Genomic DNA, 27,585 nt, shown 5'->3' with positions numbered 1-27,585 from the left:
TTTTTTTCCTTATTCATTTAAAATAGGATAGTTTAATCAAGCCTCAAATAGCTCACAATGGCAGTTTTTGCTACAGTGTGAATTGCAAGATAGTTTAAATTAATACTCCTGTTCCAAGAAAATGAGATGGCATGTTTAACTCCAGAAGTTCTTGGCTCACTTGGAGGCAATATTTTTAATTGAGGATTTTCCAAATTCTGCAAAGAATTAATGGTATGCATCTTTATGAGTAACTCCTGTACGTCCAAAGTATAGGCAGAACTCTTTGTAAGATGTGAAAAAGAAAAGCTATGCTTATGTTGCATTTATTGTTACAATGTATCTGATTTTATGATGTTTATTTTATTTCCGGGGTCTTTTCACTTGTAATTCATGAACTCAGTTTACAAATGAAAGTTTTCTGTTATTTAATGTTATTGTTTGTGTTCCTATATAGAGAATATTGTAGATGTTAAGTAAAACTATTTCATGGTAAAATAATTTTTCCATAATATGACATAGTGATTCATGTGATTTTCCAATTTATATTAATTGCCTTAGTAGATTTATGCAAGTAATTAACTGGCTGCTCCTATTGAAACATTGGCCATAAAATATTCTTCTATTGGTAAGATTACAATCTATTTTACTAGATAACAGGCTGCAATAATACAATTGTTTAGAGTTTGACTGCTTTTTAAATTACATATTCAACAAAATATTTTAGTATCATTATATAAAACTGATTCAAAGTTAGCTGTTGTGGAAATATTTACTTTTTAAATATTAATTTATTATTTTTTTAATAAAGTGTTCTTTGGGATCTGTTAACAACAGGATTAGTTAAAAATAATTAAAATTTAAAAGATTACTTTAAAATGGTAATACAGCAGACCCACAATAATCCACATATTTCTAATTCACACAAAAATTATCAGTGTCTCTCCTGTTCTCAGGAAAAGAGGAAAAAGTCTTTCCTTTTTCAGGAAAGACTTCACATCAGGTTTCTGAGCCAGGATTACTAAACCATTGCTTTTTACAATGTCTGTTTCATGCAGCTAGTGCATTCTGATGTGTTACCATAAATAATTGCTGAACAGCGTGTAACTCCTTGTGCCAGTGCTTTTTGTGGCACCACAGTGCACCTGCGGAGGTACTGAGCTACAGTTCCCTACCGAGCTCCCCATTACCAGCTCTGATGTTGAACTGGCTCATTTATTCTTCTTGAAGTGTGAAATTCCATTTTTGCCAGTAACTGCAATGATTTTTAAGTATCCTCATGAAAGGATCTCTCCTCTTTCTGCTCAGATTTTTAGGCTGCAGGCATTGCAGAAAAACCATATCACAGGATGGTTTGGTTTGAAAGGGACCTTAAAGATCACGGCGTTCCAACCCCACTGACATGGGCAGGGATGCTACTCACTCACTCACTCACTCACTCACTCACTCACTCACTCACTCACTCACTCACACATTCACTCACTCACTCACTCACTCACTCACTCACACACTCACTCACATACTCACTCACTCATTCACTCACTCATTCACTCACACTCACACTCATTCATTCTCACTACTCATTCACTCACACTCACTCACTCATTCACTCACTCATTCACTCACTCACACTGCTCAGGGCCCCATCCAACCTGACCTTGAACACCTCCAGGATGGGGCATCCACAGTTCCTCTGGGCAACCTGTTCCAGTGTCTCACTGCCCTGTTAGTAAATAATTTCTTCCCAAAATGTTATCAAAATTGCTCTGGTTTTTAGTTTAAAACCATTGCCCCATGTCCTACTGCTCTCTGCCTGTATGAAAAGTCCCTCTCCCTCTTTTTTATGACATCTACAAGTTTATAAATTATTGATGCTATTGATGTTAAAACCACAGGAAGTGACATTATTTCCAATAATAATAAGTTGTGTCTGTGCAGTGTCAGATAGTGCTTGGAAGTGGTTGTATTTTATCTCACTTCATGCATTCTTACATTCAGGTGTAATAATGTGCAGCAGTTTTCATTAGCACATTTTGTATCTCCTTTTTTAAAATAACAGTAATGAATTATTTGTTCCAGTGATGCAACATTCTAGGGGTTTAATAATATTAGGAGGTTGCTATATGTGATACTGCGTCAGCAAAACGATCCGATGGGAGGTCCTAGGGGAAGGGCACAGAGCAGGCATCATCAGAAAGCTGTTGCACAATGGCTAATTTGTGTCTGAAGCTCATTGTAAAAATCATGAAATATAAATCAGGCTCTCTCACCAGACCTTGAAAAAGAAAAATAGGCATTCTAAACCATTATTTTTCTAAAGAAACATTCATAGGACATAATTTCTGATGTGGTGATTTGATTCTTTCCTTCTCCTTGCTCCTGAAACAAAACTGTTCACTGCTACAATCCATTCTAGCTTCCTCCCTCCCCCTGCCCCATCTCTGTAATAGCTTTATACATGCTTTTTGAAATTTTGAAATATTAAAGCAAAGGTCACTGTTTTCTAGAAGTCCATGTCTCTGTCTTAGCCAAAAACTTACTACAATGCCACATGATCACATTGCAATAGTATTGCTGGCAAAAGAATATAAAGGCAGAAGTAGTGAAAGAAGTAGATTGGCTATGCATTTTCCCCAGGACTATATATGTATATTTTAAACACAGATTTAGCTGCTATTCTTGCTTAAATTGATTTTCAGTCAAGGATTAAAAAGAAATCAATTATACATTGAAATAAGTCTGTAGGAATGCCATGACAAAGAGTGTAGATGCCATCTTCAAAAAAGCTTTTTTGCAGTAACACCATCTTTAAACAACAGGCAGACAAAACAATTGGAAAAAGGGATAGACACTGCTACACACTGAAGCCTTGCAGCAAGTAATCTCTGAGCTGCAGGGATTGAACTTTTGCTCCCTTCTGAAGAGGGAAGAAATAGAAAAAGCGGGGAATGGGGGGAGGAAAATTTTAGACATAGTTAATGTTTTAGTGATAAATCTTAACCCTTACTTTTTTTGCCTGAGAGATAAAACCTAAGACAACAGTCTCTGAAGAAGTGGCTTGGGACAGAAGGACATTTGGCTGCTGGAAAAAAGAAATATTCTCTTCTGGAATTTCATATCACATGTGCAGTTTTTCCCAAAGATGCATCTGCTTGAACTTTCGTTGATCCCATTTCTAAAGCTTTGAAATTCTGCCTTATCAGAAGTTTTAGGGAAAAGTGAATGAGGGTTTTTTTGGAGGAAGTGGTACAGATAGGAAGGTTTCTGAGTCAGTTTCCTCGTCTGTCTATTTCTTAAATCCTTACCATCCATGGATTTGACTGCAGAAGTGTTTGTGAAGGAGTTTAAGGTACTTGCTGTGCAAGGCAAAATGGGACAATATCTTAGAGGTGTCTTCAGCCACTCAAGCTCCTTTAGGAGCCTGAGCTTTTTGTAGTTTTAAATGTCATCTGGTTTCCACAGTTTGATGCCTGCCAGACCCCAGCGGTATGACTCAGAACAGTACACTGAATGCTTGCTTTAAAATAGGAAATTGAAGTTGGGGGTGGTGGTGGGATTTTTAAATGGAAAGAAAATGAAGAAATGGTGACATCTTCATCTTTTAGCACTCTTTTAAGGTACATTTTCTCAGCATCACATGGACTTAAATCTAAGCAATTAAGCACTAGGTGCTTGCACGCTTTAGCATTAGTGGTTTTGATGTTTCTTAAAATTAGATAAAACTGACTCATTAGAAGTAAATGGGAGTTTATGAGTTGGGTTTATGGGTTTTTTGGCTTTGCTAGGTCTTTTTAATACCATGGACAGCAGTGTGCCAGTGTCTGTGTATTACACGCCGGGAATAAGGGGTTGACACATCAGACTTCCAGCTGAAGGGTTACCTAATATTCTCATGTTCAAATAAGGGTATTCAAGGCAGTTGAATACTCCTGTTGTGCAATGTTTTATTTATTTTTTGTATTTGAAAGTCATTATTTCATATGAAAGCATATCATATCAGTATGGCCACTTTGTATTCAAATTAGTAATTGCATCCTTAAGTATCATACCAACTAATTTTCTTTATAAAAACCAAATTAAATAAACTGGTTTTCTATTGAAACATTCCAGTAATATTTTTTTGGCTTCTTGTCATAATTTTTAGTTTGGCCATGTGGGTTTATTTCACAAAATGTACTAGGTAGACTTCTCATTTAAACACAACAATTCAAAGTATATTGTCAGGATGCAAATGTTTAAGTAAATCATGTTTGTCTTTTAATTTTTGTTGTGACTTTTTAGTATTTTATCAATATAGCTAAATGTTTTAGTGGACATACATTGTGATGAATTAAATATAATATTGCATTTATACACTTGACTTAGTCAACCAAATTATTTCCAAGGAAATTATTACTGTTGCAACATATATGTACATATGTACTGCCCTTAATTTTAAGTGCTAGTATAACACAGTAAAGATGGCCTTTTAAAATTGCTGTGACGGAAGGATTTAAAAGTCAATATGTGTGTTATACCCAGCTGAGTCCTTGAAATAGTCTCTATGTTCCATGGCTTAAGCACAAAATATCCCACCTTGGTAGACTTGGAATTACATATAATCTTGAATTAATGCTGAGTGTCACTTCACATCTAATTCTAGTTTGCTCATAGTAATTCTGACTGTAGTAAAAACCTGCAGAGGCTTTTGTTTCAAAATTGTAATTTAGTGTACATAGAGAAAGCAACTATATGAACTTTATTGCTCTTCCATCATGAAAATAGGCAGATTTCTCAAAGTGACACATAAGCATCCCTGAGATGCAAAAATGTACTCACTTTCTGTCACTGAGATTTATTTTTGTAGATGACTACAAAGCTTTCTAAAATATCCTTTCTGTCCAGAGTTCCTTCCTGGGAAATAATTTACCCCAGTTTTTCAATCTTCTCTTCCCCATTACCGTACTTTAAGTGGGGAACAGTGACAAGATCCCATCCTACCAGGAGTATGCAGAAGTCTAAAAACTGTTGAAGTGATGAATCACCATTGAATTGTGTTGACTAGAAGACAATTCAGAAAAAGAAGTTTTTGCTTATTAAAATAAAATGTTGTAATAGTAATAATAATAATAACAAGAAAAAGATCAACAACAATAATAGTCTCCAAATCAAAACCACAAATTCTGCTTCATTCAAAATGTAGTGTTTTGGAGGTTGGAGAGGGAGTGTCTACTTACATGTTTTGAATTTTATTTTATGAATATTAGCTGTTAAAGTTAACAAGAAGTCTGTTACTTGCATATCCCCAAGTAGATGAATTGCTCTTTTGGTAAGTCCTAGTAAAATTCAAATCTACTCCTGGTTTTTCATCGGGATATGCTGCAAGTATTCATTGCAGAACCTGACAATATACCACAGTGTGGACTTGTCTGGTGCAATCAGAGGCAATTTTATGCTATCCTTTGTAAACACTTCTCAAAGCCACAGGAAAAAAGGCAGATTCAAGTGTGGGTGCTCAGAATGTGACCTTTCCCATATGCCAAACCCCTTCTTCTTTCAAGATTAATTGTTTCTACGACCAGCTTACAACCTTTTGTTCTGTCCTTTTTTCACTGATGAATTTTGAAAATGCCTTTGTGTTCTCATTCTCCCATGTTTCCTGTATAGAGAAATAAAGCTTTGAAGTCTTCTCTTTTCTCCTGTTCACTAGCGCCCTTCCTAGCACATGCCCTAGTCAGAACCCGTATTTCCTCTAGGCATGAGACTAGAGCTGTTCACCATCTTGCAGTTGAGCCTTTGTCAGTGCCTTTTTGAAGGGCTGCCAGCCTTTGCTGGAAACACTTTTATTGGCACATACTAGCATTTAGTTTTTCCACAGTGAAAATGTACATGGCTCATCATCATCCTGTGACAGAATATGACCTTTCTCCTTTTCTGTAATTTCTTACTGAAAGTTCCTTGCAATGGTTATGTTGCTGCTTAATGAACTGTGATTCCCTAGGTTTTAATCAGCTCTGCTAATTGAGGTAATGGAATGTCTTTATAAAACCCTTTCTCTATATGGACATAATTGTAGAGACCTATCCAAAATATGTGATCTGTTATTTACTTATCAATTTAATTTCAATGATTTTCACTGTTCACTTACTGTAGGTGAATTCCAAAATTAGATGGCAATCCTTATTTTAACAGCAAGCTGCTGAAGCCAATGAAGTTCTTCTGTGCACCAAAACATCATTAGAAAACATGCTAAAGAATTCCATTATAGTTTTGGTGACTTTTAACAATGTGTAATAAAAACCAAGGCTACTGAGTTCACAGATCTGATTTGAATCAGGTTTGGCTTTATCAGTACTGAAGGGCATGAAAATGCTTAGGCAGTGAGACAGGGACAATACATCTTGATTTGTAGCTTTCTGCCCCAGTAAATGTCTAAGGACAGACAGCATGAACAGACTGTTATTTTCCATTGTCTTCTTACAGGTGTTGTTGCTGCTGTGTATTTTGTAACTAACATGTACTTTTTATAAGGTTGTAAATTAGGTTCTGTGAAATTATCAAAAGCTTTACAAATAAATAAAAAAGTCTAACTCATCTCTTAACTCATACACTCCCTTTTTCAGTGCCACAAAACAATTCAAGTGAAAAACAGTAATATCTGAGTATAACTGAGTATTTCAAGGCAACATTCAGTCTCTTTCTTTGACCTTTTCCTGTCCGTTGGGGAACATCTGCACTGCTTTAATCAAACAAGGACAGACTTTAGTCAGTGTTGTCAGCCTTATCTCACAGCAAGAGCCATATTATAACACATGTAGGGAACAACATGGACTGATTTCCAGCACATCATTGGTACAAAGAACTCATCAAATAACTGATACTACCAAATGCATTACTTAAGCTTCAGTATTCTTCATGAAATCCAACAAACCAGAAAATTATAAAAGACAGTTTTAGCAGAAAAAAGCTGTAATATTGTTTTGGGATAATGAATAAAGTATCCACTTAAACAAAACAAAAATAAAGAACCTCCCAGTTTTGAGTTTTCTTAGCCTTAAATCCGTAAGTAAAGCCAGAAAAGCACTCAAACAATTGGAAGATGCACTATGCATACACCTGTGAATATAGTAATTTGTGCAGAGCAAGAAAAAGCTATGACCATGCACATACATTTTAGTAATTGAAAAGTATAGATATAAACTTCTGGAAAATGTGAAAAGAATGTTACACATATTTATTTCAGCAGTCTGGTGATGATTCTGCTTACATTGATTCCGTCCTTGCTTATTACAGGTTAACGTGTTGGTACATGCTTGCTGCTGGTCTGACTTATGTTACAGTATTGAAAGGAATGTTTGTTTTGCAAATTTCATACAGTGAAATATAAATATTTCTGAAAATATTTCTAAGATGCATTGAATCTCTTCTTATTTTTACATACATTGCAACAATAAAAAACCATTCTAGGCATCACACAGAAATAGTAGTTCTTCAGATGTTTGTTTTCATCACTGACCAAAAAACACTGCCCAAGTTGCATGAGATTTAGCTAGAAGCAGATGGAATTAGAAATATCTATTAACAAGGGAGTAGTGAAGATGCTGGATGATTAATCCAATACTTAGTTCATTCTCTGCATTTTTTGTGTGTGATTGGCCAAACTCTTTGCAAAAAGCCCATATTATTATCTTAAATCTCCAGATGGGGAAACAAACAGCAATACAGTACATCAGAGGGGGTAGCCCTGTGGTGTCAGTAAGTAGTGCTGGTTTATAGAAATATAAAACTCTGTAGTTTGTTCTAAATCTGCAGCAATGGTGCAACACTCTCCGGAAGGAAAGTCATTCCAGAGGAGACAATTTTATCTCTTGGTGATTGCTCTTGTTCTTGTAATATTTTCTGTGGCTAACAAAAAAGCTGCATATTCACTGAGGACCTGCTTCACAAAGGGTTTTAAACACACATTTTAGTGGGATCAAAGAGATACACTTAATAAGATTTTCAGTTTCAAAGTAGGCCCCTCAGTTTCCAGCATTTTGAGCAAGTATTCTTCAGGGCCACAGAGCCTGTGCATGGGAAACAGAATTTGCCAGTTACAGAGAGAAGGCAGATTTGGTTTTAGGATTCATCTAACATTGTATGACCTCAATGTTTTACTGTATTTTGTTAGATATATCACAAGAAGCACTTGTAAATACCTCTGTTCTCTTCTCCACCTCTGCTAGGACTGCCAAGGTCATCCAAGTCTTACCTGTCTTAATAAACAATAAAATTCTCAAAAAAGCCAGGATTCTCCTACTTTAGGTCACCACTGTCCTTGCAAGAGAAGAAAAAGTGGCTAGAGAATATTTTTAAACCTTCCATATATTGGCAAAAGAAGAAGAGCTTAGATAAGCTCCTGCCTAAGAGGAATATAACCATATTGCCTCATATAGTAATGCTCATCATTGAATCAATAGTGGTTTTCATTTCACATTTTAATGAACTAAATAAATCCATATACAAATTCTATATAAGCCCCTGCTTAGATACTTTCAAACTGTAAAATGAAAGCTTTCAGTAGCTTGTATGACCATTTTCGGCCCTCAGAATTGTAGAAATTCTGTCCCTGCTTTTGCTTATAAAGGTTGAGAAATGATAGGACATACAAGATTCAGCAGCACTAACTGCTGCTGTGTGGATCTGTTAAATTTAAACCAGGAATTTAGCTGCAGCATAAAGAATGTAATTCCATTTTCTGCCTAGAGACAGGAAAATAAGATCTAAAGATCAAGAAGTTGACACGTTCTTCGTTAGGTTTCGCTTTTCTTTCTAGCTCTTGCTTATTGTGCATAATTGAGACCATTTACCTGCCCAGAATGAAGGAAGTGCTAAAATGCAAACCTACAAAGCACTGGTAGGAAGTGCTGTTGCTGCGCTCCTTGCAGCCACTTTAGGGCTTTGTCTAACCACTCCCCCAGCTGACAAATCTGTGACTCTGCCTTCCCTTGTAAACAGCTCTGACCAAAATCTATAGACTGGCAGCAGAGTACCCCCTTTTTGAAGAAAATGTTGGCAAGATACAGTGTACTGAGCCAAGTTCCATAACCACCATGGGAAATCTGAGGCTGCTCTACTGAGGTGAATGGGGTTCCTCTGCGCACAGTTGTCTGGCACCTAAGTAAAGTTGTGAGTTAACATTGTTTAAATAAAAATGTGGGTATATCGAGGGAAAGAGACATTTCTTATTATGGAGCTAGCATTAGGCTCCCTTATCTCCCAGCAGACCAGAAATGTAGACACTTATGTATCTACATAGTGGGCCCCCTAAACTGTAAGGTGGCTGGCGGCAGCAGGCAGGCAAGGAGAATCCACACGGCTTCTGAGGGTGCTGATTAGATGAGGGTTTATTTGGGGTCCCATCCCCAGGAACAACACAATTACTGAGGGAGAAGGGGGGAAGGGGTTGGGAGGGGGAGAGAGGGAGAGCCTAGGGGAGAGAAGGGCCAAGAGAGAGTCTGGTCTCACTAGCGCAGCTTAACAGGGAGATTCAAAGTGGGCGCGGAATAAGATTTGGGCCAATGGGATTACAGGTACATGATGGTTCAGGGCAGGACCACAGCTTGGAATAAACCGTGCGTTTTCAAGGGGTGAGACAGAGCATACCATTTAACTAAAATGCAACACCACGCATAAGGCTATAAGAAATGGATATTCTCACATGGTGTGGGAGTAACTTTTGTCTTTAAAAAGTATGTGAATGAGTTTTGGGGCTTTTAAGAGAAAGGTGCTGCAGTACTCGCAGACCTGTGCTAATACACTCAGGAAATGTGTAGGTATAAATACATTCTTGTTCTAATAGACAAAATGAAAGCAAGGTCTTGTTCCCTCCCATCTGCCAGGCAAAGTTATGCCCCAACTCTTTTCCAGCAAATCTCAAGGAAGAAAGAGATGTCACAAATTTTGTCTGGTCAAATGCCAGATCCTGATTATCCTTTCCATTTGCATAAAGGACAGCGCAGCTGATCTAAGATGACTGTAAAGCACCTCTGGTAAGAGTGATTTGGATAGCCTAAGGATCTTATATTTAAATGCGACTTAAGTCCACTACTAATTTTATTCCATTTGAAGGAAAGATATTTATGCAAAATTACTTAGAATTTATCTAACTTGTCCGGCACAGCAAAATCCACATGCAGATGCAAGTGTGATTTCATCATTGTTTCTGTGGTTCCTTCAGAGGGCTGTAGAAGCAGTTTGCAGTTTTCTTCACTAACCCTGCTATTTCCCTTCAGTGTTCATCATCTGTGTGGGAGAAGCAGCAGATCAGCAAGTCCATAGAGGACTATCCCCGTTCTCACTTCAGTGGTTTATAGTCAACTTCAGTAAAAGAGCCTTAGCCAAATTTCTGGTGTGTCAGTCTAATCTGGCGATCTACACAGACATTCATTGTATTTAGATGTAGGAGGGGAGACAACAAGGAGAATTATGTGACTCCTGCCTTTGGTTGTGTGTAGCTGTACCAGGGATGCTATGAAAATCAGTACACAGCAAAGAAAGAAGCCTCATTAATCACAGTGTGGACTTGGGCTTCCACTGAGATTTGGCTTAGTCTTCCTGGGATTTATATAAAAGTCTTTTAATAATAAAATATTGGAAGGAGCAATTCATGTTATCCAAAAAAGGATTCAGTAAAAGGAACATTGTAAAATAGATGTAGAGTACCTCACAAACCACTTGACAGATGGGCAAAATTCAGGTGAAACACAGCAGCCATGTGACAACATACTACAGCAGTGTGTGAAAATGTAAATAAAAATGAAGAAAACTGTTACACTCTTCAATAAATACAGACCAAGTAGCCCCGGTTTTCTCAAGACGTTTTTTTATCCTCTCTCTGTCTCAAATTACTGTGTTGTTTTACAGTGAACTGTAGCTGTCTTTCGGAGAGAAATAAAGGGATTTTCTTTGATAGACAGAGAGAAGTAAAGGTGTTAAGTCAGTAGAAGTTTAACTTCGGGAGCAGGCATAGAGATTTTCAGTCTGCTCTTTCAAAAATGCTTTGTAAAATAAACACAAATAAACACAAAAAATATTATTACATTACTTACATAAGGCTTAAAATAAACAAAATTACTGAAATTTCAATGTTACAGTCTCTTCTCCTGAAAGCTCTCTGACTGAACAAATTAAAGTCTTGGTGTTGGGATATGGGTACTTTATTTTACCTTGCACTGTAAAAATACTTTTATTAATTTTGTGTGTTTGAGACCAAACCTGGAGTATCTATATCTGAAAAATATGAAAACCATCTAATAGTACACTTAACAAGTGCTTATAATATATCCTCAAGAAACCTGAACTCACTATGCTAAGTAGTACTTTTTCTGAGTACTACCCATATGTGCAGATGGTGAGCACTATTTCGTGACAATAAAATTATAAATGTGGTAAAGGAATTATTTTTGTGTCTGCTAAGTTCATCCTTCTAACAAATGGTCTGAACCACTACTCTTTGTCCTCTAAAACTTTCTGACACATACTGTCATTTGACATGGTGTGTTGTTGCAACATCAGCTGGCATGAAAAAAGTAAAGAGGAAAAATAGTAAAATCAGTGTTACTTGAGAAGATCAGCCCTGGCCTGTTGTTGGAGTCAGGCAAAAGATTACTTGAGTGCAGGTTTTGTTTATTGCTGCAGTACCCATGTCTAATATGGTAGTTACATTTTACCATGGAAACAGACTCATCTTTTTATTTCCAGTCATAATCAGTATAGTATTGTTTGGTTGACTTATCTGTAAAGCATTTCTAATTGTTATTTTTAGATTATAATTGCACATGGTCTTGAAAGTTAAACTTTTCCAGAGCTGGAAAAGGAAAGGCAGTTAAAATTAAAGAAAATGTAAAGAAATAGTTTGCCAAAATGGGCACTTCACAATTAAGTGAGAAACAGTACATAATTTTACTGACTGGCTTAATTTTAACCATATTTACTAAAAGGACAAAAGAATAGCTTTTCTGTGACTCTGGAATAATAAAGTTTTACAGATGAGAAAGACCAAACGTATTTCTGCCATGAATGCTGCAGAAATTAATGAGCAGCATTACAGTGATGAATACATTACCATTTTTCCTGTCATTTGATTACAATTATTTTGAGATATGTGTATGAAGTCTCAAGTCTGAGAATACAGTTTCACATTTATAAAACCAGTACTGTAAACCATTTTCGTTCAGAGGCATGAAAGTTAGATTTTCAACATAAATTAATTGACTGCCGTTGAGGGTAGCAAATATCCACCTATTTGCTTATGGCAGAAAAGCTAGGATTATTGCTTTTGATATTAGTATGTGACACTCAATAAAAAATGATAAGAAATGTATTCTAAGCTAGCCATACCTCTGTAATTGGCCCTACTTGATGTACCAAAAGAAGACAAAGGCTGAGGATATTAACACTTCACTAAGTTAAAACAAAATAGCTAGAATGCAAAATGGAACACTGGGACATCTCCAAAGAACATTAGCTAAAAAGTTCATTTTAATTTAGTTTTGTTGAACTTGCCAGTTTAGTTTTGTTGAACTTGCACAGAAATTTGTCTTTAAGCAACTTCTGAATGAAAGTGAGAAGAATAAAAATGAAGCAAATGCTTGTGGAGAACATCCAGAAAAGAGTGTGGAGCAGTAGTCACAAGAAGTAAGTGGAGCAGAGCTGGCCATGGGAGCAGTGTGTCTGATGCATTTTGCAGCAGGTGAAATAGTGCAAACAAGTAAAAATATAAATAAGCTAAAGGAAGCAGTGTATTTTATCCTCTGGCTTAATAAATGAAACATCATTTTAACAGAGAAGGCATTTTCATATATTTAAAATATGACACTGCTATAACATGGAAGAAGTTTCTGGGGTTTATATTCTTTTCTAGCAGAACCTGAAATATGAAAAATTGTCTTACAGAGAATGATTTCTTCAGTCTTCTTTATATCGCTAAGGAGGCTTCATGCTGAGCATTTAGATTGGAGACAGATCAAAATGCAGATGCTTTATTTGGTTACCTTAATAGCTTAATAGGCTTTATGGATTATTAGTCTCACAAGCCTTTTTGAGCTTATAAAATCCTAATGTATTTGCTATTAGAAATTATGAGCTCAGTCCCAAAAACTCTTACTCGTATGAGCCCCTTGGTGACTTGCCTGATCTTTTAGGGTCTGCAAGACAGCCATTCTGTGGTTACAAAAATACTGCAGAAGACAGAAAGTGCAAGAAATTCCCAAGGGGAGCCAGTTGGCCTATAAAACTACCTTATTCCACTCCACTCAGTCCCTTGCCAAGGATTTTTGCATTCATGCTAACCAAAAAACAATTGGATTTGTGTGGTAGATGTTATCACCAAAACTGGGTGTTTCAGTGACACCGATGAGGAAGAGGAGTCATCACGTAGAGTAGGAATATCAGGCTATAAAATCTGTTCAATGGCATTTGAATTCTGAAATCCAGCTCTTCACATGCAGACACAAATCTACTCTACAGTATGTCTCCCTTAGTTTGCCATGGTTTTCCCAGGGATAAAGTTACACTGCTGTTGTCCCCTAAACTGCTGCGTGCCCATCTGTGTATTCTAGCCTTGCTTTTTGTTTTGTTTTATGATATTTTTTGTAATATTGATATTTTTTGTTGATATTTTTTATAACAGACCAAGTTCCCTTGACCTTGAAGTTAATAGCAAACTGAGACTCACCTTCATAGTTTCTGAAATCAGAAGAATTTGTAGGTATAAGACACTAGGCATGACTTTGAGTAAGTGATAAAGGCAAATTTGAGGACATATATGACCTGGAAGATTAAATACTTTTTTTAGGAGAAAACAGTTCATAAAATTTAGCTCACAGAGCAGCTCTCTTCAGCTAATGAAAGAAGGGAAAAAATAAATTAAGAAAATCTATTTTTTTTCTACAAAAGTCAGTCATGCAGACACCACAATAAACTGTGAGGTCCTACATGACAAAAACAAAAGAGCAGAAATTATTCCTATTCTCCTTTCTGTAGAGGGCTACACATTCTGAGAGACAAAATGCCTGAATTAATCAGACAGAATAGTGCTCCAATTATCTGTTGGAAGAATTACATGAAAATTGATAATAAAAGGCTTGCTGCAAAGGCTTTAAATCTCTCTATTTCAATTAAATAGCAAGTAGGTTATGATTATAGGAAATTCATACTACTGTGGTGCCAGTGGAAAAAGCTGCTCTTTCTAAATACACTTTATGTAAGTACAATCCACACTGCCACGTCAAAGTTTTACAACTCTGTGTGTAACATGACTTCTTTTTTGCAGAACGTGTGATAAAAGTGATCAGGTTTTGTTTGCTTGGAGCATTTCTACTTCTAGTTCTGTTGGTGTTCTGCTATACTTGATGGTCTTTAGCTACAGATATGCAGTGTCTTTCTTATTAGGTTTTCACAGTACCTTTGTCAGAGGCATACACCAGCCCCTTTATTGGGTATTCTTTCATGGTCCCAGAAGGCATAATTATGATTAACTTGTGCCACAAATATTTCATGATCACTATGGTTCATGAAATATTTTCATCACATGATCATAGAAAAAGATGCAATCACAGATCTCAGAATCAGTCGTCCTTGGGAAGTCATGGTTGGGAAGATCTAGCCAACACATCTCCATTTCTCCAGAAGATTTCTGTCCTGTGTTTCTGAGAGATAAATAACATAAAACAGTTCCTTCCCCCAAAAAATCAGTAGTTAGAATTTAGCCTGCCCCTGGGTCTATGATTGCTTCTCAGGTAGAAAAGAAACACTTTACAGACAAAAAAATATAGGCAGTCATTTGAGTTTTTATTTAATAAGAAGATAGGTAAGAGAAAAACACCACTGATTATGTTAGTAGAGCATTTTCTTCAGGCACACAAACTTTTGTGCCTTCTGTGTCTTGGAAACATTTTTGTCTGTTTTAGTTTTCCATCTCTTGACTTGTTTTCATCCAAGATACCATGTCATTTTATGTGGCCTAAACCAAAGAATGTCTTCTTCTGTATTATATAGGATTGCAAATTAAGCTGGTATAGTTGTGTTAGCCAATTTATTTCCATCAGTGGAATTAATATATGTAGCTTCTCCACAGAACTAATAAGAATCTGGAGAGCAGTTTTTCTAAAGGGTGTACCGAAACTTTGATTCTATGTTGGCTTTTAGGTCCAAAGTCTTTGGTGAAATGACCAGACCATCCCCTATGCAAATCTGTATTTTACTGTTCTCTAGCTGTGCCCAAAAACTTGATAGGGATTGGAAATGCTATGATAGATTCTGTTAATACAACAAAATCCCTCAGGTCTATTCTCCAGTCCATTTTTCACAGATGGCATTACTAATCCAGCAGACAGGAGCAGCTCTTGTTTATACCCAACCTGAACAAGCCTTCAGCTAGAAATGAGACACGAAAAGGTTGGAATCCTGTTATAGTTCCTGCTTTGCCATCCTTTAATGAGCTCAGAGACTAGTTTATAAGGTTGTCCTTACTTGCCTGTGACTCTGGCTGCGGTGGAGGCCAGGAGTGAAAGCAGTGAGTGGCGTGGCACGTGGCTGAGCCACAGCGTGATTGCTTGGTGCTGTGTGAAGCTGCTCTGGATGCTGCGTTTGGGAGCGGCCAGGCATTCCTTTATCTGGGAGAAGCACTAGCACAACTCAATTTGCTATAGCCTTAGGAGAGCAATTTTAGTAGTGTATTATTTTTTTAAACAGCCGTTGCTGCGAGAGCTGACTAGCATAGGTAGAATATGAAGTGACTTAAATGCTTTTTGCAGAAATATTTAGGCAATTGGTCTTGTTGGAGCAGTTGAACACTCCAGAGTTCATCAATGTAGTTTGGTCTGGCTTGTCAGGATAAGTAAGTCGACCTTGAACCCTCTGTTTTCCCAGCTCTCAGTGTTGTGTATCAGACGCTTGTGACTTTAAACTACACCAAAGTCTTCACATTTTTGCATCTGGCTGTTTGCTGGGAGAGGCTCCAGGCAGAGCTGACAAAATCCCAACAATCTGCAGGGTGACAGACTTCAAAAGCCCTTGTCTGGAAAGGTCTGGGAAAAGGTTTGAAATAGGAGCATATCCTATAGATAAACTTTATTATAACCATAATAAAACCATAGTTTGCATTGCAAAATGTGTCTTTTATTTTCACTGTGGTTTTGCTTTATATCTAACAAACTATGAGATGGACACCTTCTTTCATCATACTGTGGAATAAATACCACCTCTTCTTGCATGCACAATCAGATCCTGCTCTCAATGAATTTAGTTTTATGCTAATGCCATGAAATTAATTCCAAGTGGTGTGAAATCAGACTTAGAGCCAGGGGTTTTTTTTGTTTTGATCTGTAGGGCATATTCCAGTGTCCCCTGTACTTGTTATTTTTTTATTAAGATTATGATTTTACCTCATCTTCTTAATTTTTTGTCATGTAATCTCTGTGAACCAGAATGCAGAGGTTTTGATAATTCAGATTTAACTGGAATATTGAAAACTATTGAAAATTGTGATTGGTTTGAGAGAAGATTTCTGCGACTGTAAATAGGAAAGTTTGCAAACAGAACACTGTTAGCAGGAATTGAACAGTGACAGATCTGATGATTCTGTCCCTTTCAATAAGCATGCTTTTGAACCAAAAGAAAAAAAAAATTATTTTAATAAAACAAGCACTCTTCAGGTATCACCACTGATGTCCACAAAACACAGCACACTAATTGCATACTATTTATGAAGCATATTAAAAATCTACATACACAAAGATGTCTACTGTAAAACAGCCAGCAAAGCTACTACAGGAGATAGACAGACTTCGGGAGTTCTAATTTGCATTTCTCCTCATTCTGTCCACACACTATTTTACAAATGGAAAGATGACTCTACAAGATTCAAATACATTTATTCCTTTGACTCTCTTAGTCAACATTACAAGCATAAAAGGTTAATGTAAAAGACCATGTATATAAAAATATGAAGACTGTATAGTAAATAAAAGACCATATAATAAAAAGTAACTTAAATTCATAAAATCCTGATTGGATTACTCCCACATGGAAGATCCATGTTTACTGACAATTTAGCTTGAAACAGACTGCAGTTGTACAAATCTCAGGTGAATATCGTGAAAAGAATCATGTGTGCATTGTTCACTGAAGTTTTTATATGCTTGCAGAGTGATTGCAAAACTAGAAACAAGTAGATTCATAGCAATGGGAGTTTTCCAGTTTCTGTATTACTTCCAGATGGATTAACATTGCTGAGTATATAGTGATTTCTGTTTTACCTTAACTAAAAGTTTTCTTTCTATGACTAATTTAATTGTATTAAAATTGTATCCTAGGGAGCTGGGTTGTTCCCTCCTAGAGCAACCAGATTTTTGTAGATCCAACAGTGTATGCACTACCTGGAAACAGATCTATTTTGGGATGTTAAAACCAAAAACATGCTAACCTAGAACATAGCCACAGGAACTGGCTATTAAATAATCCACAAATGTATATACCTGCTGTATTTCATTATGAGGGTCCAGCTTCACTGTGCAAGTTCAGCTCTTAGTTTCAAATCCCCTGTGTCTTGGGTGGCTTCACTCAATGCAAGGGTGTAGTTTTTGCTAAAAATTCTCCCCAGTCCTTCCATTTGGTGTACATTTTACACTGAAGAAGGACTGTTTGGGCTGGGCAGTATTGAAAGTAGTGGGATGTAACAGGCCTCTTGTTGCTAAGTGCAGATAGTTATGACCGCACTTATTAAAAGCAAATAGCTGAAACAGTGGGAACATCCCTTTCAGATACAGAGGTGTGCCAGTCCCTGAAACACAAGTGTTCCTGATGGGCTGGGTTTCCATGGGCATTGTGTGATGTGCCTGCCAATGAGAAAGGAGAAAGAAATGCACCAGGAAAGTCCAAGATACAATGAAAGAAGCACAGGTTCTTTAGGAAAAATCATAATAAAAGACCTCCTTATCGCTGTCTACTGTTTCCTCTCCAGAGGAAGCAGAGGGCCAGGCAGTGATCTCATCTTTCTGGTGACCAGTGACAGGACCTGAGGGAACATTATGAAGTTGTGTTAGAGAAGGTTTCGTTTGGAAAAGGCTCTTCACTCCGAGGGTGGCTGGGCACTGGAACAGCTCCTCAGTGCAGTGGTCACAGCAGCAGCCTGAGAGAGCTCAAGACACATTTGGACAGTGCTCTCAGGCACACGGTGTGACTCTTGGAGCTGTCCTGTGCTGAGGCAGGAGTTGGGCTTGATGATCCTTGTTGATGCCTTCCAAGTCAGCATATTCTGTGATTCTGTGATTTTATGATAGAGACAGACTGTGCATTTGGGGAGTAACTGATGGCTAAAAGGATGCTTACAGCTAGGCCTAATGGCATGGTCTTGTTCTTCTGACTTCTGCAGTTAAAGACTGCAGACTTAGAGATACCAGACTTTAATTTTTATTGTAGTGGAATGGAATTACATAAAAGATTGATAGAGTTACTGTGAGTTTCTCTTCTCTTGCTAATTGAAAGACCTTGCAGACTCTGATTTTGGCTGGTGTCCAAAATAGCATTTCTCAGCAAGAGACTCAGAGAAACTTCATGTTTTGCAGTGAAGCTCATCTGGCAGCTTACAGGTGAAGAATTGCTTTTGCCATAGGCTGTAAATGGTATAGAGGTGAAACACAGCTAAGAGCTGTACCTCAGTAGCACCTCTGTACTTCACAATGAACTCTTTTTTGCTTTCCTCTAGCTATTACATCCTATGAATGTAATAATAATGTCTCCTATTACATCCATGTAAGTCCTTCCTAACTCCAGCACCTCTGCTTTCCCAAATGCCTTATTCTCTTTTATCACAAGGTAAATTGTCCTTGGAGCTGTATGTTTTGCTTAAATATTGATTGGAAGCTGTTTTGGGAGGACCAGATTTTATGGGGAAGAGCAACAGAGACACTGGCAATGATTTCCCTGGAGGCATCTGGTTCATAGTTGTAGAGACAAATCAGTAGTGTGAAAGGCAGTGTGAAATAGCACTGATGAAGGAAGGTGAGCACAAAGATTTTCTGTCTATCCTCAGTTATGTCATAAAGGACAGAATTTCTCTAATGATCCAGACACTGAGAGCCCCACAAGATGGGGGAGGTCTGATTTAAGGTCTGAATGTTGTAACCCTTTGTTTAGGAAGAACAATGTCATTTAGATCTTTCTGCCGCAGTTTCATCTCTTAGCTCTAAAAAAGTTTAAAGCAACCTGGAATGTGCCTACTGCAGATTGTCCAGAGTCTGGACAATGTCTGCTGCTCTCTAGAATCCCAGCACATAGGGATGCTCATGATTTCAGAGTCACAAATCTTAGATCTCTTTCATCTTAATGCCAAGCAAAACATTGTAGAAAAATAGTTAAAACCAGGTGTAATCAGAGTAAGACAGAAGCTAATGTAGTCCTGTTTTTTCTTCTTCTAATCTGAGGAAAACTCTCTGTTTTATGGTTGTAGATGAAATTTGGAAATCTGACTTGCTTTTCTTTCCAGAGCTCCATCAGACATATTTGCAGTACAGTGCTGGTTTCTTATCTGCAGGTTCTCCTGTAAAATTTCTTCACTATTTCTTCATAAAATATTTTCTCCCTACCATTTCTTACCCCTGCGCCAGGTATAAGACAAAGCCTTAGATGGCATTTCCCTGTTTCATTTGAGAAGAAGGACCTAAGAGGCAGCGATGGAAAAGCTGAAAATGGTTATGTGAAGGATTAATATAGAGGAAAATGGTATTCAGTGTCAGTTAGGAGGACAGTGAGCCTGAAATACTGTTGAGTCAAATAGGTAAAATTAAGATGCTTTCTTTTAGTAGTACTTTCTCTTGGACATGATGTCTAGTTTCACATTGTAAAACTGTGAACATGTAGCATAATCCAGTTGGTGGGTGAATAAAGAAATTAAACCATCATATTTTCATTTGTTTCCCTCTTACAATGTTGAGGAATTAGTCCACATCCTACGGAATGTAAAAAGCACTTGTACATCTTATGGGATGTGCAAGTGTTATGTGTGCTTTGATGACATGAATTCTCATATAATCTTGTAAAGCCTAATCTAGGTTCAGACTTATTGGAAACGTAAACAGCACGAAAAAATTTAGAATCTTAAGTGTTTGTTAGCTCACAAAACATTGTAGGACATACATATTGATCCTTTACCTACAGCTGCTCTCAAAGATTTGCTTTGTATCTTATCGAAATGAACCTGTAGGTTGTGCTCAGCATGAGATGCAAAACCCAAAAGAGCACAGTTAATTTCTGTAGAGAGGGCAGTCATACCCAGTAACCAGCCCCTAAAGCAATCAGCCCCCTCCATAAGAAAAGAGTTCTTTACAAGCACTGTCATATTCCTGATTAACAAATGAGGATATGGAGGAACAGAAGTTGACTGCTAGATTTTGCCTGTTACACGGGTATAAAACTGATACCCATGTTCCTGCAGCCCATAGCTGCCATCATGCTCCCAGGGATGATGATTTTACATTTTGAAACACAGTATTTGAAATAACTGTTTGTACCTCAATACCAACTGTGTTAGTGATGCTTTCCTTTAAAGCTGCTCTCTCTTTTTTTGTTTTAAATGTGTGAATTAGACCACTTTTAATGTTATTTCATAGAAAAGGTAGTACCACAGGATAGCCAAGACTTTCCCTTTGGTCAGTGTTCTATGTTCTAGTCTCTGTCCCTTTCTAACACTGTGGGAAACATCCACTGTTAGCAATACTTCACTAGTTTTCCCAATATCATTCATTATTGTACATGCCCCTCACACATTTGCTTATCCAGAGATCTGGATCAGGCATTTCTGTCATCTGACAATAAAGTCGGCCGAGATCCTGGTAACAAAAAAGTTGCCTGGAGGGGAAAGGCAGCTGTAAAATAAGATGAGAGAAGTGAGATCTTGGTGGAACAGTGACATGACAAGGGCAGCTGAGGATGTTGATTCAGCATTTCCTCCCTATGGGCTGTGCAGGCTGGTTTCTTTTCTGCAGCTGGAGCTGTCCTTCAGGATCTCCAGGGTGCTTGAGGTGGAAAGGCAGTGAAACTGCAGCTTTTTTGCCCATGTGATAAATCGTCTGCAGTATACAGCCAACTGACTGCAGTGAAATTTATTCAGGAGCTGCAAATCAGCGTAGCAACAGCCACAGCTGAGATTTGTCAAACCATTTCCCCTCTGGGAATTATTGTGACCACTTCTAAGGCAAACTCTGAAACCCCCATTATCTGTAGCAGAGCCTTTGTGTATTTAGGCAAGGAGAAGTACCAGGAAATGCTTTTTTTTGCTGGCTTCTTACTAAGCCACTCATGTTTGATTGAGTTACAAGAAATGAAGAGCAAACGTTTCCTGTCAGTGGTCTCTATGGTGTTGTCACAGTTCAGATGAAAACATTCCCAGTCCCCTTCTTAGATTTTGCTTCTTGTTTTTTAGGTGATTTTACTTCCAAAATTTCTTAAGTTTCAAAAACTTATACTAATGCACTTATGCTTTCTCATGTAATGTTGTTGAGGCAGTAGCAGCATATTAAAGACTTTAAATCCATGTATTTTGAAGCTATCCACATAAATCCATACTGAAGTACTTAAACTGTCACTTGTGAACACATGTTTTGTGCATGTGTATCTAATGACTGCTAAATAGGTAGATTTATTTGTTTATTTATTTATTTACTTAAGGATTATTTTGCCCTTCTGAAAGTTACATAGTCATACAGAACTGTGGTGCTAATTTGACTCAAAAAATAGCAAAAGGTGACTTCATTAGTAAGTCTTGAAACGAGGATAAGAGTGACAACTTAAAACTGCATAATTACTTTTGACACTAAGGTGATTAAAAACTCATGAAGTCTTTAAGCTTGAGCTATTACATTGCCACCCTAAGCCAAAGATACCTGACTTTAAGCAAGTTCAGAGAAGGTAAGAGACATGGGGCAGACTCTTCCTTACACATGATGAGTAACTAAATACCATATAATTGGTTATACAGTCTGACTAGAAGAGCCTTATTTCACACAGTGGGATGCACAGATATCTGGAATTAAAACAGTTGACCTAGCTTTAGCATGTGATTTAGCAACTGATGGCTTACACCATCTATTTGTCACTGCTCAAATCAACTGAGATGCATCTCGCCTGAACATTTATGAGGATTCACTATGTGTATGCACATTGGGTAATTGCATGAATAGACTGGCATAAAGGAGACAACTGATCTGAAATAACAAAGCCATTTTGTTTGTTCCAGAGCTACAGCTTTCACAATTGTTGTCTCTAAACAAGCAGTTATAAATGTAGTCAGATATTCCATTTTGGTGGTCCAGGTTAATGTCTTTGGAAGTTCAACCTCTAATAAATTGTTCATATTGATGAGTATAGCAGCTTTACAATTTCAGTTAATTTTGAATGTGGTTTTCTGAATCGTTTCTTCAACAACACCGAAATATGCTTCTTTAGGTAAAACTCACTGTTTAATTTTACTTTTAGGAAAGGGAAAGGTGAAAAGAAGAAAGAAAGCAAAGTTAAAAAATAACTTCAGCACATTTTTCTACGGTGTAGTTACTAAAGCTTTTTCTTCCTCTGTTTTTAATAAGATCCAGGGTTAATTCACAGTCTGGATTCAGATACTGATGTCTAAGCAGTAGCATATAGGTTAAAATCTTTGCCATCAGTTTACTATGGCTTAAATACAGATGTGTTCCCTTGCAGCCATGTACAGCTTTTCTAGAGAAATAATCTAGAGTGTGGAGTAATGAGGTGTGTCACCTCAGGACTTTTACTTTAGCTTAAAGTTAGTTCTCCCCCATTGCAGCACCTCACAGAGGTTCTGCATGTAGTGATGGTCAACTTTAATTTCCATGGATATCTAGAATTTTAGTGTAAGTATATTGAAATCCACTAGGATTTGATCTTTTGAGCCAACCATCAAGTAGGCAAAGGTTATAATTTTGGATTGTTTTGGAGTATTCACAGAAAGGAGCTCTAAGGGATTCTAATTTGGTAAAATTTGAAGATGTATGCATTAAGAGAACTAGATAAAGTATTAGCTTCGTATTTTGGTTCCCTCACTAAGCTTATTAGACTTATTTCTGAAATCTGCCTAGCTGAATTTGTTGCTAGGATTTTAGCTATGTTTTAACTTGAGTTACCATATAATTTAAAAGAAATGCAGAGCAGTTCTATTCCAAGTTCATTACTAGCACTCCGTAGGATACTGGTTTTTAGAAATTAACTAAACTGTCTTAGGTTAACTAGATTGACTTCAATGGCTGGCTTTGAAATCTATCTCATTTTTCTGCAGTTCAGTCTAACAAATACCCTACAGACCTTAAGTGTAAGATTATACAACCCTAGACAAATGCTCCAACAAAATTTATCTTCTATAATTTACTTGAGAACTTTCAAGTGGTGACTCACTGCCAGCTGTAAAGTTGCTGTGTCCAGATGCCACTTTTTAAAACAGGCGTAAGAGAGAGCAGCAGAAGCCTTGGGCTAGAAAGCATCTTGAGGCAATTATGCAAATTTCTCATATAATACAATAATTGGAGACACCATATTGCATTCAGCACCACAATGCGAGCCAACAAATGTCACTAAATGCCTTTATTCCCAAAAAAAGCTCATTGATTGATTGATTGATTTTTAACAGCTTTTCATTATTATATTTGGAAAATATTTATCAAGCAGAAAAGAGATGTGAACCCACACTGCAGAAAGGGTGTTGAAATCCCATTACATTTTTATTTGATTTTTTTTGACAGCTTGCTTTTCTCATGTTAGGAGAAGAGAATGGGCAGTCCAGTTCACTGATTGTTTCTGGCTACTGAACCTTTAACATGGAACTTTCAATTAGGGCAACAACTGCTCGACAGTCAGCTGCAGACAGTCAGCTTTCTGATTCTGGCTGTGGACTACACACACTAACAGATGATTCTAGTTACTAGCCATCTTTTGTTAACAGGGGTGCTCTGTGTCAAATACCTAGGGCTTTTTATAGATTCTGCTCCTCCTTTGACTGTCATGATGCCCTTTATGACAAAGGAAAGCACTGGGAGACTCACAAGGCACTTAGTGAGGCATCACCTTTGCATAAATTACTCAGTTTTCAAGAACGTGTTCCCAAACAAGGCAAGGAAGTTGTCAGGCTCAATCATTGATGAACCTAGTTCACTTAGGAAGAGAGACATATAAAAAGGATTCCAGGAAACATTTCTCCATAGCAAGTAGACGTTTTTAATGCGACCTTTCTGAAACAAAATATTTTAAGACTTTTAGCTCACCTGAAGCAAGCTTGAATACGTGATCACTGATGGAGGCAGGAGGATGGGCAAATTCCTATGTCCTTCCATGGGGAATGGGGGAGAACTAACAAATACTCTACTGAATTCTCTAAAAACATTAGTCATCTGTCCAATGATTAATAATTTTATAATTCTGATAAAAACAGGATAATGGATTATGCCCCAATATTTTGAATAAGGTATTTTTTTTCACTTTTCAGAATCATAATAAAGTCATGGTTTTAGAGAAATTAATGTATGTAATTGCAAAAGATAATTTTTACTAGTAAAATCTTCAGAAATATTTGTAGTTTATAAGACATGGAGCCTTCATCTCTTTCTGATCCTAAGTGAACTAACATGCAAGAGTTGCCATGATTTAAGAACAAACCTATCTTTAGCAGAAACCATGTATTTGCTTTTAAATATCATTGTTGAATGTGTCCACAAATGCAATATTCACTCCCAGTGCAAAGAAACACCACCAACTGGACCAGTTTTTAAATGTTGCCTCAAATTAAGACGGCATAAAATGCCTGAATACTAATGTTTCTGCAAGGGAAAAATGATGCTTTAAGATACTTTCCCATGCAGTGTATGATACCAAAACTAAATAGCAAAGACCGTGTTCAAAACTTGCTGTGAACGATAGTAAAATAGTTTAATTTTTCCATCCTGGTTTGGACAAAATGCCATCCAACACTGTAAACAGCAACACAACTGAAATTTTTCACTTCCGTAGTTTAAGACACTATTTAAAGGTGGGGTTTTTTATTGTTTCTCCAGGATAGAATCCAGGAAATAGGAGTATTTAGTATCACCAGATTGTCAAACAACTGTTTACATTCCTGTTTTTGAAATTGTCGTGAATATTTCTGCTAGAATATAACTTGACTGGCAAGTTAAACTCAGAAACAATTGCATGGCTAATCATGTGTGGAAAAAATAATTTTAAAAATCCATTTCATGGTGTATGCCCCAATTTGTATTGGCAAATAATTAAATTATTTCACACTTCTATTTCCTTAATGCATATGGAAAATGTGTTTCATGGTTCTTTCTCTTTTCTATATAATTATCTTTTACTAAGTGAATTATGTGGTGCAAATTATCAACTAGCTGTTTTTATGCATTCATTTAGCTCCATCTCGTTCTTTTTCAAATAAATGAGAAGTGTTTCATTCAACACGAAATTTTGAAAAGTGATAGTTTTCAGACCTTTGTCAGGTAAAAAGTACAATTTACTCATCAATTATACATTCTCATATCTTTCAAAATTAAAAATAAAAAAAATTATTTCCTATCTTCAGAAAATCAAAGTTCCAAATAATACATTTTTTAACTTCTAATCAAGTTCCATTTCTGCACATCTATCACAGATTTTATTTCTATAAGTATAAGCACTGATCCTTAAGACTCATCTACTCTACTACTTTTTGAAGGGAGGTCGTAGACAGGTGAGGGTCGGTCTCTTCCACTGGGCAGCAACTGGCAGAACCAGAGGGCACAGTCTCAAGCTGCGTCAGGGAAGGTATAGGTTGGATATTAGGGAAAAAAATTTCACTGAAAGAATAGTATGGTACTGGAATGCTCTTCCCAGGGAGGTGTTGGAATCACCCTCTCTGGATGTGTTTAAAAAAAGGCTGGACATGGCACTTGGTGCTATAGTCTAGATTCTGAGCTGAGGTGTTAGGACATAGGTTGGACTTAGCGATCTTAGAGGTCTCTTCCAGCCTCATTATTTTGTGATTCTGTGATTCTGTGATACTCTAAATTGCTTTTTTTTGGAGACAATAGAAGCTTTTCTCAGCTTGTCCCTTTTGCCTCCTTGCAAATTTTGCTGTGAGTTGGATTTTTTTCCCATTAAGGTCTCTCAAAATACTCACATATAAACTGTGGATTTGCTCGTTTTTGTGTGTTTGTATCTGAAACGCAGGAGTACGAAAATATATATCCATATATATGTACACATTAGGCCAACATTTTCTGAGATGCATTTACTTTTAAAATGACATTTTAGAACACAGATTTTGTATTTTCTTTTTGTTTCCTTTTCTTTTTATTCTTTTCAAAGTTCTTTTTATGATAGTTTTCTTCAATAGAGCATAATACTTTTTTCCTATTATTTTCTTATACAAGGATAGATTTATTTTAGAGGTGACAGGTAGTTCTTTTATTAGAATGAAGATTTTTTTTTTTTTGTCTGATTATCTTTTCTTTGAGTTAATAGTCAGAGCTGTAACAGTACATTTTTAACAAGGAGTTTGGTTCTCATTATTCTTGTATTTATTATGGAACATAAAGGATTTGCTCTGTCATCAGTGTTTGTTCATGGCTGCTTGCCTTCCACTTGACCTTCAAAGTCAGTTAACCTGAAAGGCATGTCCAAAAAATCCCTGTTGATGTGTGTCCAAAAACCGTGTTTCACTGAATGAGAGCAGTTCCGTGGAGCACTTGCAATGAAATTTGTTTTCTGTGTATTACATAGCACTAAAGAGTCTTTGAGATGGAGAAAATAATTTAAGACCCATTCAGAGTCTCATTTTCTTTCATGGCAGGACAGTGTGTGCCATGTTGGTTGCCCTTAATCAGAGCTAAATGGTTATTTGTAGGGAGTTGTTAAACTGAAACACTTTTTTTCATTTCCTTGCCTAGTCTATTCCTGCAAAATATGAAGGTTACTCCTTTTTGGGCTTTTTGTGGAACAGTTGGTCAAACCTGAGTTTCTTGTTGCCCTTAGTCTTCTATCTTCACTCTCTCAAACTGGTTCCTGTACAGGGAGTTTGCCTCCGTGGGTAATTTGTACAAAGTGAACATTGTGATCTGCAGCCCAGCTGCTGTGCCAGGCCTGAAATGACAACAGTTCCTGTCCAAGAAACTGACAAGAGTAAGAGGTGCTTCCACATTGCAGTGTGAATTTACTCTGATTTACTGGATCAGTAGGATGCCTTGAGTGGTTCAAAAATCTATCACAACATAATTCATAGGATCAGACATGTATGATGTTCTACTGCCTTTCCATTCCCTGTGTGCTCCATCTGACATTTCTTTTTGTTCTTTTTCCCATTCTTGCAGTCACCTAATGCTGGAGACAAGGATGACCAAACGTTGACGGTAGGCAGCAATTATGCATCTGAGCATTTGTTTCTCAGGAGGGTGCTGAGGCAAGCCTTACATTGGTTTGCAGTGCATCAACATTTTTCTACATTTTTCTAAATGGCTGGGATTTCTTTCTCCTCCTATACTGCTACAGAGTTTAAATAATTTATTTCCAAACATAAAGCAGTGAATTAATCTTCTTTATTGGTTTCTATAATTT

General features: G+C 37.0%; 1 protein-coding gene across 1 annotated transcript in view; it reads left to right on the top strand.

The window, feature by feature from the left end:
- The window catches only part of SLC24A2 (solute carrier family 24 member 2), a 103,142-nt gene that overhangs the window by 25,951 nt on the left and 49,606 nt on the right, over positions 1-27,585 (top strand). The window contains exon 2 of the mRNA XM_041399086.1: positions 27,342-27,380. Coding sequence (XP_041255020.1) covers positions 27,342-27,380 — 39 coding nt within the window. The remainder of the gene's footprint in view (positions 1-27,341; positions 27,381-27,585) is intronic.

Source organism: Onychostruthus taczanowskii, unplaced genomic scaffold (assembly GCF_017590055.1).
Source record: "Onychostruthus taczanowskii isolate IOZ18803 unplaced genomic scaffold, ASM1759005v1 scaffold154, whole genome shotgun sequence".
Lineage (NCBI taxonomy): Eukaryota > Metazoa > Chordata > Aves > Passeriformes > Passeridae > Onychostruthus > Onychostruthus taczanowskii.
The sequence above is the reverse complement of the archived record's forward strand: the minus strand, read 5'-3'. Positions and strand labels throughout refer to the sequence as shown.